General features: G+C 43.4%; 1 protein-coding gene across 5 annotated transcripts in view; it reads left to right on the top strand.

The window, feature by feature from the left end:
- The first annotated feature begins 2,206 nt into the window (after positions 1-2,206).
- Positions 2,207-12,332, top strand: part of znf512b (zinc finger protein 512B) — a 51,753-nt gene continuing 41,627 nt past the window's right edge. For 2 of the 5 annotated variants that reach the window (XM_010875827.4, XM_010875825.4), the window contains exons 1-3: positions 2,208-2,615; positions 3,111-3,331; positions 5,960-6,094. In XM_010875827.4, the coding sequence (XP_010874129.1) occupies positions 5,962-6,094 (133 nt within the window). In that variant the 5' untranslated portion in view covers positions 2,208-2,615; positions 3,111-3,331; positions 5,960-5,961. Of the gene's footprint in view, positions 2,616-2,919; positions 3,009-3,110; positions 3,332-5,959; positions 6,095-12,332 lie in introns of all 5 variants that reach the window. The other 3 variants (XM_010875826.4, XM_010875828.4, XM_010875829.4) reach the window with 3 other exon arrangements.

The raw sequence follows: 12,332 nt of genomic DNA, 5'->3' as shown, positions 1-12,332 counted from the left end.
TGGCTTGAGCAGGGGGACCTTGCGTGCACTGCAGGATTTTAATCCATGACGGCGTAGTGTGTTACTAATGGTTTTCTTTGAGACTGTGGTCCCAGCTCTCTTCAGATCATTGACCAGGTCCTGCCATGTAGTTCTGGGCTGATCCCTCACCTTCCTCATGATCACTGATGCCCCATGAGGTGAGATCTTGCATGGAGCCCCAGACCGAGGGAGATTGACCGTCATCTTGAACTTCTTCCATTTTCACAAATTGCGCCAACAGTTGTTGCCTTCTCACCAAGCTGCTTGCCTATTGTCCTGTAGCCCATCCCAGCCTTGTGCAGGTCTACAATTTTATCCCTGAAGTCCTTACACAGCTCTCTGGTCTTGGCCATTGTGGAGAGGTTGGAGTCAGTTTGATTGAGTGTGTGGACAGGTGTCTTTTATACAGGTAACAAGTTCAAACAGGTGCAGTTAATACAGGTAATGAGTGGAGAATAGGAGGGCTTCTTAAAGAAAAACTAAAAGGTCTTTGAGAGCCGGAATTCTTACTGGTTTGTAGGTGATCAAATACTTATGTCATGCAATAAAATGCAAATTAATTATTAAAAAAATCTTACAATGACATTTTCTGGATTTTTGTTTTAGATTCCGTCTCTCACAGTTGAAGTGTACCTATGATAAAAATGACAGACCTCTACATGCTTTGTAAGTAGGAAAACCTGCAAAATTGGCAGTGTTTCAAATACTTGTTCTCCCCACTGTACTTGCAAAATTTTACGTCCGGAATATTGCAAATACAAACAGCAAAACCTTTAAATAGGTATATTGAGTTATTTTTGTTAATAATCAAAATATTTACAAATGTTACATCATCCAGAGTGACTTACAGTAGTGAGTGTACATTTTAATACTGGTCCCACATGGAAATCAAACCAACCAAGTGACCTAGATGGGACATCTTAAGATGGTGGTTCCTGGATTGACTAATGGTTTCAGAAAGGGTCCCTGGACAAGAAAAGGATAAAGACTCCTTTGTTAGGCTATTCTTTTTTATTGCTTATTAACATATTTTTGAGGCGGCCCTTGTACTGTGCACTATTTGTTACTCCAGTGAGTGTACGTTTTTATCCTTACTGGTTAATGTATACTACGGACTAGTGTGACAGCAACTCTTGAACCTTTAACTTTGTATTACGAGCACACTGTTATGTTTTTCTATGTCGTTTCCATATGAAATGTATTTAAAGGTGCAAGTTATATAAATCACTTTATATAAATTGATAAGCTGAAATGTGTGAGCCTATTTGGTGAACCTGCTTTAAATAATCTTGCGTAGCCTAAATACAGTAGAATTCTATGAAATGCAAGGTCCCTATTTCAATTAATCGAATTATTCTTGTATTCAATAATTCAAATTAATTATAGAGTTAACTCTCTGGTAATGTTGTGTGTGTGACTACATTGCTCCTTTGAAGCCGTTTTACTGCGAGTGTAGCCTGTAACATGAAACATTGTGTTTTTCTGAGCTGCCTATCAACTGTAATATGTAGCTACTATAACTTCTTTAGCATTGAATGGCGACCACTTCTATATGATAGGGTATATGTCTACACATTTAATCTAATAGGTGAAGCGTATATACATACATAGTCTTAAGATAGGCCTACTGGTCCTGGCCTAACTACTCGACTACAGAGACTAATGTCAGTCACACTAGGGTTGAATTTGACCTGTCAAAAAATGAGTATACTCTGCCCTCATCTGGGGGTTTAGGGGAACAGCCAATATACATGGATTACATCATTGTTTCTGATGATTTCCACTTAGGAAATATTAGGTCATTGTGACTGGCATGACATAATTTATTGCCTACATGAGTTGATCTATACAGGCAACATACGCATAATTAACATTGTAACTGTAATTTTAAAGCCTTCTAATATTAATAATAAGTCGGAAAAAAAAGGAAAAAATCGAACTAATTGACAGTATTTTCCAAAGACGCACTTTGCTGTAATAAAATGTCAGCTCAGCAATGCCCACCCGACATAATCTCAGCCTATTTCACATTCCATATCAAAATTAAATGATCTGTTTCTGATATGAGCCTGTTCCATTCTGGCCAAGTGTCACTGCAAGTTTCGATCACTACCCTATCAGTGGTTTATTTTTGATTGCCATGGACAGGCATGATGCCTACGAAACACCACAACGACAAATGGGAATTCAGGATTTTATTTTTGTTTTATGCTCAGATGACTATGAAGCTGCTGATTAAACTAAAAGCCGATGTTTAGTAACATTAGGCCTACCAGATTAAAACGCTTAGCTCGCCTATTTTTAAGAATTTAGCCTAACCCTTTTTCGTCATGACCGAACGCGGTTACGTCGGATGAGCAGCATCAAACGCTCAGTTTTGTATCGGGTTTATTAGGCAGAAACAGAAATCCGAATATTATCTGCTCCGTAGCCTAAAATTAACAATAACGCGAGAGTTTGTAAGTTGCCTGAAGACTGTAGTTGCAACTGTCAAAGGTAGAGTGGATACGCGCATGACCCAACACAGCCTACTGTATTAGCCTACTGTACACGGTCGCGAAGATAATATCGGTATAAAAAAACGAAATAATAAGGTAAGGAACCACAGACGGCACCGAAAGCGAACGAGGTCGAATCTTTTCGTTCCTTTTTTCCTCTGGTTCGTTATCTTTTACTCTAACCAACTCTCTTTTAGCTGTCGAACATTACTGCACTAAACATATTTTTGTGGCTCCCTTTAGCTCCAGCCAGCGCAAGGATTTTTTTATACTCCTCCTTCGTATTAAAGTCGCCATTTTGCTTCACTGCCTATATAAAACCTTCTTGTATTTTAATATTTTCTTGAAGGAGTCGGAAACGTTTCTTCCTTTTCCTGCCTGATGATTTTCATATTTCTAGAGTTTTTCAACGAGACGATTGAGGTTGAAGAAGTGCCTCGTGGTTGACATTAATGTACGAGAGGGTGGCAAGTGGTGTATGGAAATAAGGTAAAAGTCTCAAGGATTTAAATTGGCATTTCCCTTTTTCTCCTCCTTTCCTCCCTTGCCTCTTCTTCGTCGCCCCCTCCTTCTATTTTCTCGGATTCACAGCGGGGTCTAGACTTGTGGCTAACGACCGTGACGACTGTTTGTCCGTCTGCATCAACACACCCCCCCGCAAGACCTGCTATAGACGGCAGGTGTGATTGCCATGTAACACCGTGAAAGGCGCATATACAGCGCGAGGTATAGTCCTACCGCCTGACTCCCACGTGGGTGACCCGGGCCACCCGGCCGTTGGTGCTGGGTGACTCCCAGTTCAGACACTCCAGGTAGGTGTGGCCCTCTAGAAGCCGACTGTAAACATTGTTGCTAGTGGCGTTCCTATGCACCAATGTGGCAGAAGTTCCACATCAAAACAGTGTTTCTACAATGAAACCATGTGGAGCAAGTGAGATGCAAACCTGTCGTTTTCACCCAGACATGTCACAAGTGACCTAAAAAGCAGCAGTTAGATTATATACAATACAGATTGTATTAGATATTTGACTGTCAGCCTGTGCAGCCTGAAAAAAATGTAAGTGTTGAATTCCACAAATAGCAGCACTCTTTCACTCTTGCAGCTGTTCTGGGGTCATCTTTGTTTGCAACCAGTTGTGTGGCGTGCTTGGTTCTAACTGTCATCATGACTGGGATAGTTGGCTATTAAATGTATGTGCTCAAGCAGTAGTTGCAGCAGATGCAGTTCTGCCATATAACTTAATCACTCAGAAACTGTGTGTGTGTGTGTGTGTGTGTGCACGTGCCCGTGCCAGCGCATGTTGCTTCCCCTCTGCCCCCTTTGATGAGGTGTACCTTGAAAGTGTGTCTTCGTCGGCTGTGTTTTCAAGGTGCAACAAAAGTATTGTCTGCAGTCGTAACAGTGCCTTTACTGTGGCGGCGGTGTGTGTTCAGCAGAGCAACCGCGGATTGAAAAGCACACGTTAGAACTATTTGAAAATGAGAACTCAACCGTGGCACATCCATAAACAACCCATTCCAAAAATAAATTATTGCCAGCAGCATTATAGACCAGGCAGGCAGTCCAGGAACAATAGTGACGCGCGCAGTAGACATATTGACTAAGAATGGCATGATGTTTGTCTTCCTGTCCCAGTGTATGGAACTCCTGTCAGACTGTCTTGCCTGCTTCTCAGTATGGATGTTCTCCAAGGGTCAGGCAAATCCGTGCAGACGGGGATCAGTCAGATATGTGGGACATGTCCATAAAGGTGGTTAGAGGGCTTATCTGGGAGAAGGACCTCATCTAGGATGGACATTGCCATCCGCCCATTTTAATATAGTCAACTGGTTGAGACCCACGAGTGATCATTGGCTGATCCCTCCTGTTGACCCGGTTGGTCCTGCAATCATAACTCCAACAGGCAGATGGCTTTAACCTCATTACCTGGGCTAAAATAAATGTTTAATGTTGTAGTTTCTTAAATGGGACCGCTTTTCCCTATGTATGGACATATCATATACCTCCCTTGTATTGGAACACACAACCAAGGGCTACCTAGTGAGTGTGTGCGCTTGTGTGTTAGCGTGCATGCCTTTGTGAAGTTTATACACACAAGTCTCACAAGAACACATTTTTAAACCGCCCACCAGCCTACAAGGTAACCTGAAATATGTAACCCTAGCCACCCAATGAGAGGCTCTTGGTGTGCTGCCGTAGTTCATTAGGGGAATGACATGAATGTACGATAAGAGAAAACATGACTGTAGAAGGTCTAACTGTAATCAATCCTACTTAGCATGATTAGCCATTGTCGGCCATCATCCATTAGACAGTCAGCGTGCTGTGGAGTTGATGATTGCAGAAAGCAACATGATGACATACAGGGACTGAATGTCTACAGACAGGGCATGAAGACTGACAGAGCAGTAACTGAATGGGCTCTTAAGTGAAATTAGAAATGCATTTAGGAGCTACAGATAGCATTATAATGATGTGACCCAGCTATATATCAATAAATAACATTCTGGTCAATGCTTGGACTTCTCTTCAATAGCATTTTTACTGTAGGCCTCCCGAGCGTGGCAGCAGGCACTCTACATCATGGTGTCGAGGTGCCACTACACCCAGGGTTCAATACCAGGGTGTGTCACAGCCCTTTGGGACTGGAAGGCTTGGAGGAAAACTGTCTTCCAAAGCTTGTTGGACTCTGCTGATTTAACTGGTTGAGCGTGCAGCATGCAAAGAATGGTTTGACTAAAGTCCTGTATGACAAATGACCCAACAATCTGCTCTCCCGTTCCCATTCAAATTGCTTTGATAAGACAGTCGTAACTACTGATTGGGGATCAAGGAATTGGGAGAAAGATGGGATAAACTTTAAGTATTGTATTTGTATAAGAATTTGTACATTACTGCAAATTACAGTTCTTTCTCTTTTCCTTCTTCGGTCTATTTCTCCCTCTCTGTCAGCTTTCTCTCCATTATGGCACAGTATATTGGCTCGGTGCTACTGTGCACCCTACACTCTTAGTGGCCAATTATGGAGTTCAGTTCATATGTAACTGAAAGTATTGATAAAAAAAAAAAAAATGAAATGTGGAAGGTCACACACTAATTTCACTTCAGAAGGACAGCTTGGCCTTAATCTGGATAACTTGAAGAGGCACTACCGGGGCTGGAAAACGTCATTTCGCTGTCTGTTGACAGAGAATTGCAGAAAGAAATACAGTTAGCAAGGACAAATACTTACGTTAATTACCTTCTTGTTTGTCGCATCTTGGTCGACGCATCAAGCGTTGACCGTTTTCCAGCTGGCCTACCAGAGATTCTGAAGCCTCACATCAAAGTTATGCTCTGTGAACATAGATAAATGTGTAGTAACAACGTCCAACATTTTGTTTTGTCTAAATGAAACTAGTAAATTAGTTCTCTGTTAATCTCCCTATTGCTTCCCCAGGCATGGAAACTCCCAGTGGCCCCCGGCTGGGTAGGCTGTCGACAGGGGGGGCGTCTAGGGGCCGTCCCCCCAAACAGGCCCACCCCCAGGAGGCGGCCAGGACAACCGCCACATGCCCAGAAAACAACAAGCACAGTAAGTGGAGACTGGTCAAAACTATGGACATATAGGGTTTGTTTCAGCACAGCCCTCATCATGGTCCAGCTGAAAATGTTTCTTTTTACATTCTTCCCAAGATCAAATTATCATTGTTGATTTGACTGTGTCATCCGCTGATAGTGTGTTTTTCCTACATTAATAGGCAAGTCACACCATGTTGGTTCGGATGGAAATGTCCTATGAAAACATACCTACAAATCTGCACTAGCTAGCAATAATCGACATGAGCACAAATTCAAGCCGTCTGGAAAGTCCTTGGAAGGAGTAGCTGACTTTGGAATCTAGTTCCAATCCAGTAAAACGGAAAAATCATGATGACTTTGCTAATTCAAACAGACGTACTTGGAAAACGAGGCCTTCTCTAATATGACCCAGTTGTTTGGTTGCTACAACACTGTGTCTCGCGCCAGACCGATGAGAGCCCACCAGCTTTAGACTTCCAGACGTCCTTGGAATATTTTATTTTTGTGTTAAGCTTGGAAGCCAATGTTCAACCCACCGTGGTGTCTGTCTATGTGAGTGTGTGTGTGTGTGTGTGTGTGTGTGTGGCGAACGAGTCCTTCGGTTTGTGTCCGAGTGCTGTTTGGAAGACTGAAAGGTCTAATTTTTTATGCCAGAATTTGCACTTAATAAGAATGAAGTGGCACGAATGTTGTCCCCGCAGATCGGTGCAAGTGTGAGTGTTGTTGAATTCAGCCCAATCAGTAATCAAAGACAGAAAGCAACATAACGGACGGTCTTGGGCTGAAATAAGAGGAATCCTCTCCATTGGATGTACTTCCACTGGAGCTAGTTAGGACATGGGAGCAGGTCATTTAGAGGGTAAAGGGTGCGTGACGCGTTTGTGTTTGGTAGCAATAGATTTTTATGTCATCACAATGAGGCTGTGTGTCCCTACCTCCCCTTCTCGTCACGTATCGTTTGAATCAAAGACAATTAAGCAGTACTGCACCACAGTATGAACCGCCCGCTTCATAATAAAGCAGTAAGGCACGAGCCAGTGAGGTGTTTGGCCAATACACCGCGGTTAAGAGCTGTTGTCAGGTGCGATGCATCACAGAGTTGGAACACAAAGCTGATTGGTTAAACATATGAAACCTTGTACCACTGGTAACTAAAATATGTTATACTCTTTTAATTAGGCCTGGGCACCGCTTTATAATAGCAAGGAGGCACTTCTGTGATAATGGCTGTATTCAAGCACTCAGCTTTGCGTCAAGCATAAATCTATTGTTTTGTCGTAGTATATTCGCCATATACAACACCTTGTGTCTTATTGCATTGATATAACATGCAGTAGAATACATAGTGAACCGAAAGAATGCATCGAATGTCCATTGCTTCAGTTGCTTCTCCTGAGTCAACTGGGTCAGAGTCCAGGAGTTTTACACTCTCCTGTCATCTGACCTGGTCTAACTTCAGCCCTTCTTTGAGCTCACATCCACGTTTTCCCAGCTCACGTCACATGTCTAGGTAAACGTCATAGGTAAACGTCATAGGTAAACGTCATAGGGAAACGTCATAGGGAAACGTCATAGGGAAACGTCATAGGGAAACGTCATAGGGAAACGTCCTGGCCCTCAGTAGGTGTTATGGAGCGTGTTGTTTCCCACGAGCTTCCTCTGTCTGGTCTGCCAATGTTTAACCAATGTTTACCTTTATTCAGCTGGACCGATTGTTTTACCTTGCTGACAGTTTGCTCCCAGTAGTTTGCAGTGTTCTGTATATGTTTCTGTTTTCATTGCTCATTATTATGAATTATTCTGTATTTAAATCACTCAGGCTGAGGTTACTGCGTTAAGTGGTCCGCGGGGCCCACCCCTGGCTCTTCCACAGCCCTGGGAACCAGAGCCAGGCTGGGAGAGACGGACGGGGAGAGGTAGAAGGGGTGAGGGCTGGCAACACGTTTGATTTGGTCCAAATGCACTGATAGCTTTGACTCTTGACTTTTCTTTTGACCTCTCAGATAGAATAGGAAACGTAAAAGAAAAAAAAGAGGTAAATTCTTTCCATATTACCAAGGGACAAAACGGAGGAAACAATTGTTAAAGGCTCATTTGATTTCCATTGTGGTCCTGCGAGGGAGAAGGTAAACAAACTTGGCTGCTCTTCACTAGTGAGTAATGACAATGCTATTCCAGCATGCAGTCTTTGTTGTTAGCATCCTGCTGAACATTTTCTAAACCCAACTTCTCAGCACTCCTAACAAACACTACTGAAAACATGCCTTAAACACTGCATTAGTACACTGCTGAACACCACTACCTTCACTACTAACAAACAGCAGTACTTGAAGCCTACCAAACACCACAACTCACTACTGCACGCTACTGTGCAATAATACATTCTACTTAAAACTACTGTAAAGCATAGCCGAGCCAGGTGAACCTGTGAATGTGAAGCTAAAGTGTTAAATGGGTGTTTTATAATCTTAACCATGTTTCACTGATGTTCTCAGCTGTAGCTGTAACTCATCTCAGGTCGTTACCAGACCGGAAATACATTCAGTTGTTGCCATTCATTGATATTGAGCTTTCGAATAATTGAGGTCCACGTCACCCAGAAACAGTACAATTTGAGTATGCTGAAGGTCATATTTAGATGCAGGAAACAAATGTTTAGGACAAACCAACAAACAGTGCTCGTACGTCCAGGCCACAGAGGTCGAGACATTCCGGATTCTTCCTCTGTTCTCCCAGTGTAGCGGGCCAGTGGTTTCCTTTTTGTTATACAAAGCCTGTAAGCGGGAGTCCTTAACAGAAGCAGCATGGCGCCCTCACAGTCCCCCTAGAGAGTGATTGGTGTGGTCGGCCTGTTCCTCCGCCAGGGCAGGATGTGGTCAGACTGGGTGTCTGTTTGGAAAAGAAGAGCATGCGTTCCTTTACAGCTGTGTAATGGGTGTTGCATGTTATTTAAAAGATGTAGGGCCATTAGGATGATGACGTGCCATCATTGGGTGAGCTGAAAAGACTGGGAGTACAGAGTCGGCATGTCTGGAAGTATCTGCACAGGGCTTCTCGAGTATGGGCGAGAAGAAGTCGCATTTAGGCACAGATCTGATTTTACCTGTTCAGGTCACGTTGGCAAAACTGTCATTCGATCAACAATCTATGGGTCCTCCTGTGAGGAGGGAGGGTGTTGGTGGTTTAACAGAACTGGTTGCAGGGAATGTGCGTGCATGCGCGTGAACCTGCGGTTCTCAGAGGTCAGCCTAGTCGATGGTGCCGACCCTCTTCTCCTGCCCATCGCCACCCTGTGGCCGGACATCTCTTCAACCTCTCCTTCCTTCCTTCTGTTCATCGCTTCCCTCTCTACCCCGTCCCCATTTCTCCACCCTCTGTCTTGTTATCCCCCCCCCCACAAACCCCCCCGCCGCTGTTCACCTCTCTCATATCTCTCCGTGGTGGGACCACAAAGCTACAATCAATAAGTGTTATAGATTAGTCATGTTTGTTTTGGGGGGAGAGATTGAATTGTTGTGGGTTTCTTTGTCGGGTAATGGTCGGTATGAGAGCCCTTCGTCTTCTAGTCACACCTCTCGATGGCCAGATGAGAGGATGGGGAAGTGGGGGGGGGGGTGTTGTGAGTCACAGATACTGAGTACTGAACTGCTAATCTGTGTCAGCCATGCCTTATGTAAACGGTAGACCAGGTTGTCAAATGCATTTTTTTAAGTATTCATGCACACACAAGGTATAATAAACTAATCAAGTGTATCGTTTCAGTATTTAAATGCTTAATAGTCAATTATAATCAACTAAATGTTTGTAGAGTATTTTCAAATACCTATATGAAGTACTGTATTTTATTATTTTCAAATACCTGCACTTGACTCTAAAGGGATTTGGACAGTGTCATATTTTTTCAGAGGGACTCTTTATTCCAGCACTGGATTCAAAAGGAATGAATCGAAATGTCAATGCAAGTCAGTCTGGCTATCATGAGGCAGCTGTATCTGAAAGACATAGCCAAAACATTAGGTGTGCAAATATCAACTGGTTGGTTCATTAAGAAGAAATGACCTGGTAGATCAAGGAATGATACTAAGAGTACTCAATAGTGAAGAGAAAAACAATAGTCCAACAGATCAGCAGCACTCTGCAGGAGACAGACATGGATCGTACCAAAGACTACGGGCTGAAGACTCCCCCAAAAGACTACGGGCTGAAGACTTCCCCAAAAGACTACGGCTGAAAACTTCCCCAAAAGACTACGGGCTGAAGACTTCCCCAAAAGACTATGGGCAGAAGACTTCCCCAAAAGACTATGGGCAGAAGACTTCCCCAAAAGACTATGGGCAGAAGACTTCCCCAAAAGACTATGGGCAGAAGACTTCCCCAAAAGACTATGGGCAGAAGACTTCCCCAAAAGACTATGGGCAGAAGACTTCCCCAAAAGACTATGGGCAGAAGACTTCCCCAAAAGACTATGGGCAGAAGACTTCACCAAAAGACTACGGGCAGAAGACTTCACCAAAAGACTACGGGCAGAAGACTTCACCAAAAGACTACGGGCAGAAGACTTCACCAAAAGACTACGGGCAGAAGACTTCACCAAAAGACTACGGGCAGAAGACTTCACCAAAAGACTACGGGCAGAAGACTTCACCAAAAGACTACGGGCAGAAGACTTCACCAAAAGACTACGGGCAGAAGACTTCACCAAAAGACTACGCCAGAAGACTTCACCAAAAGACTACGGGCAGAAGACTTCACCAAAAGACTACGGGCAGAAGACTTCACCAAAAAACTACGGGCAGAAGACTTCACCAAAAGACTACGGGCAGGGCTGTGACCTCAAACACACTACCAAGGTGTTTGTCAGTGCCAAAACTTGGAAACTTCTAGACTGGCCAAGTCAGTCACCCGCCAACAACTTGAATCCAACTGAGTATGCCTTTCACATCCTGAAGACAAGACTGAAGGCAAAAAGGTCCCAAAATAAACAGGAATTGTAGATGACTCCAAAGCAGGTCTTGCAGAGAATCACCAGGGAAGATAACCAGATAAAATCTATTGGTCACAGCCTTCAGACAGTCATTGCATGCTGGGTAGGTGATCAAATACTAAACGTTACTACTTTTTTGTACATAATGGTAATCTGGTAATCCAGATGCTTTCAGATGTCACTGTATTTCAGGTACTCTTGCAGGTTTTTTTTGTATTTTCAAATACTTTCCACCTCCAATTGTATTTCTAAATTATCCTACTTGAAATAAAAGATATCAAAAAATTTATTTTTAAATTATGTGAAAATCCTTGAGGTGCACTATTTTAATATTATTTGAATCCAGACGTGATGCATGGATACATGGTTTGACAATGTCATGAATGGTAACCTAAACCAGAACCTTTTAGTCTTGATCCAAATCAAGAACTTGGGAAATTGTCTAGGAATTTCATCTCTCAGAGAAATGTGTGCTTGAGCAGCTTCTAAATGACTCATTAGTAGCGTCCGTAAAAAACTGTTGATGTCATTTCAGCAGTGGGCCGTGATTCCAGAGTCACTGCCTCGCAGTCATCCCGAGGTACTCTGATTGGATATGAGAGAGCAGGCTGTTCATAGGATAAAAAAAAAGATTTAGATGAGTTCTATTGATTCTGTCTTTCTGAACTTGAGAATGATGTGGAGCACAGCAGGCATCCTGGCAGGGGAAAATAGTTCTCTACAATCGATGTAGGTTCTGAGGGCCAATTCAAGATGCACCATGGTACACCAGAAATCACTGTGTTTTCGGTTGATTCTGCTGTTTTTAGTGTGACATATCCTCTTTGGTAACAAGATACCCACCTCCCCCTCCTGGTTCAGCTGTGCTGTCTGTTGATTCTTGGCTCATATAGAGAATGCTTTGTATTGCACTTTCGGCTATCGAATGGAGAAGTCGAGTTTAGTCCTGGTGTGTGTGTTGGGTGGGGGGACCTCAGCCAGAGGAGGAATGGGAAAATGAATGTGTCTGGGCTACCTGAAGTGACTGTCTGATCCAGCAGCTGTAACACTGTGGTAGTGTTCCTCCTCTCTGCCTATTAACTGCTTGGAAGCTGGCCAGACAGCCACAGAGATGTCAGAAAGACAGAGAGAAAGAAACAACGGGAGAGGGAAAAGGGAAGAGAGAGAGGGAGAAACAGCGAGAGTGACAGAGGGAGGCGAGAGACAGACAGGCAGCCAGGCAGGCAGACATCTCGGCAGGAGTGTGAAAGACATCTGAAGAGGTGAA

This window comes from Esox lucius, chromosome 12, assembly GCF_011004845.1.
Source record: "Esox lucius isolate fEsoLuc1 chromosome 12, fEsoLuc1.pri, whole genome shotgun sequence".
NCBI classification, from domain to species: domain Eukaryota; kingdom Metazoa; phylum Chordata; class Actinopteri; order Esociformes; family Esocidae; genus Esox; species Esox lucius.
This window is presented reverse-complemented; position numbering and strand designations above follow the sequence as displayed.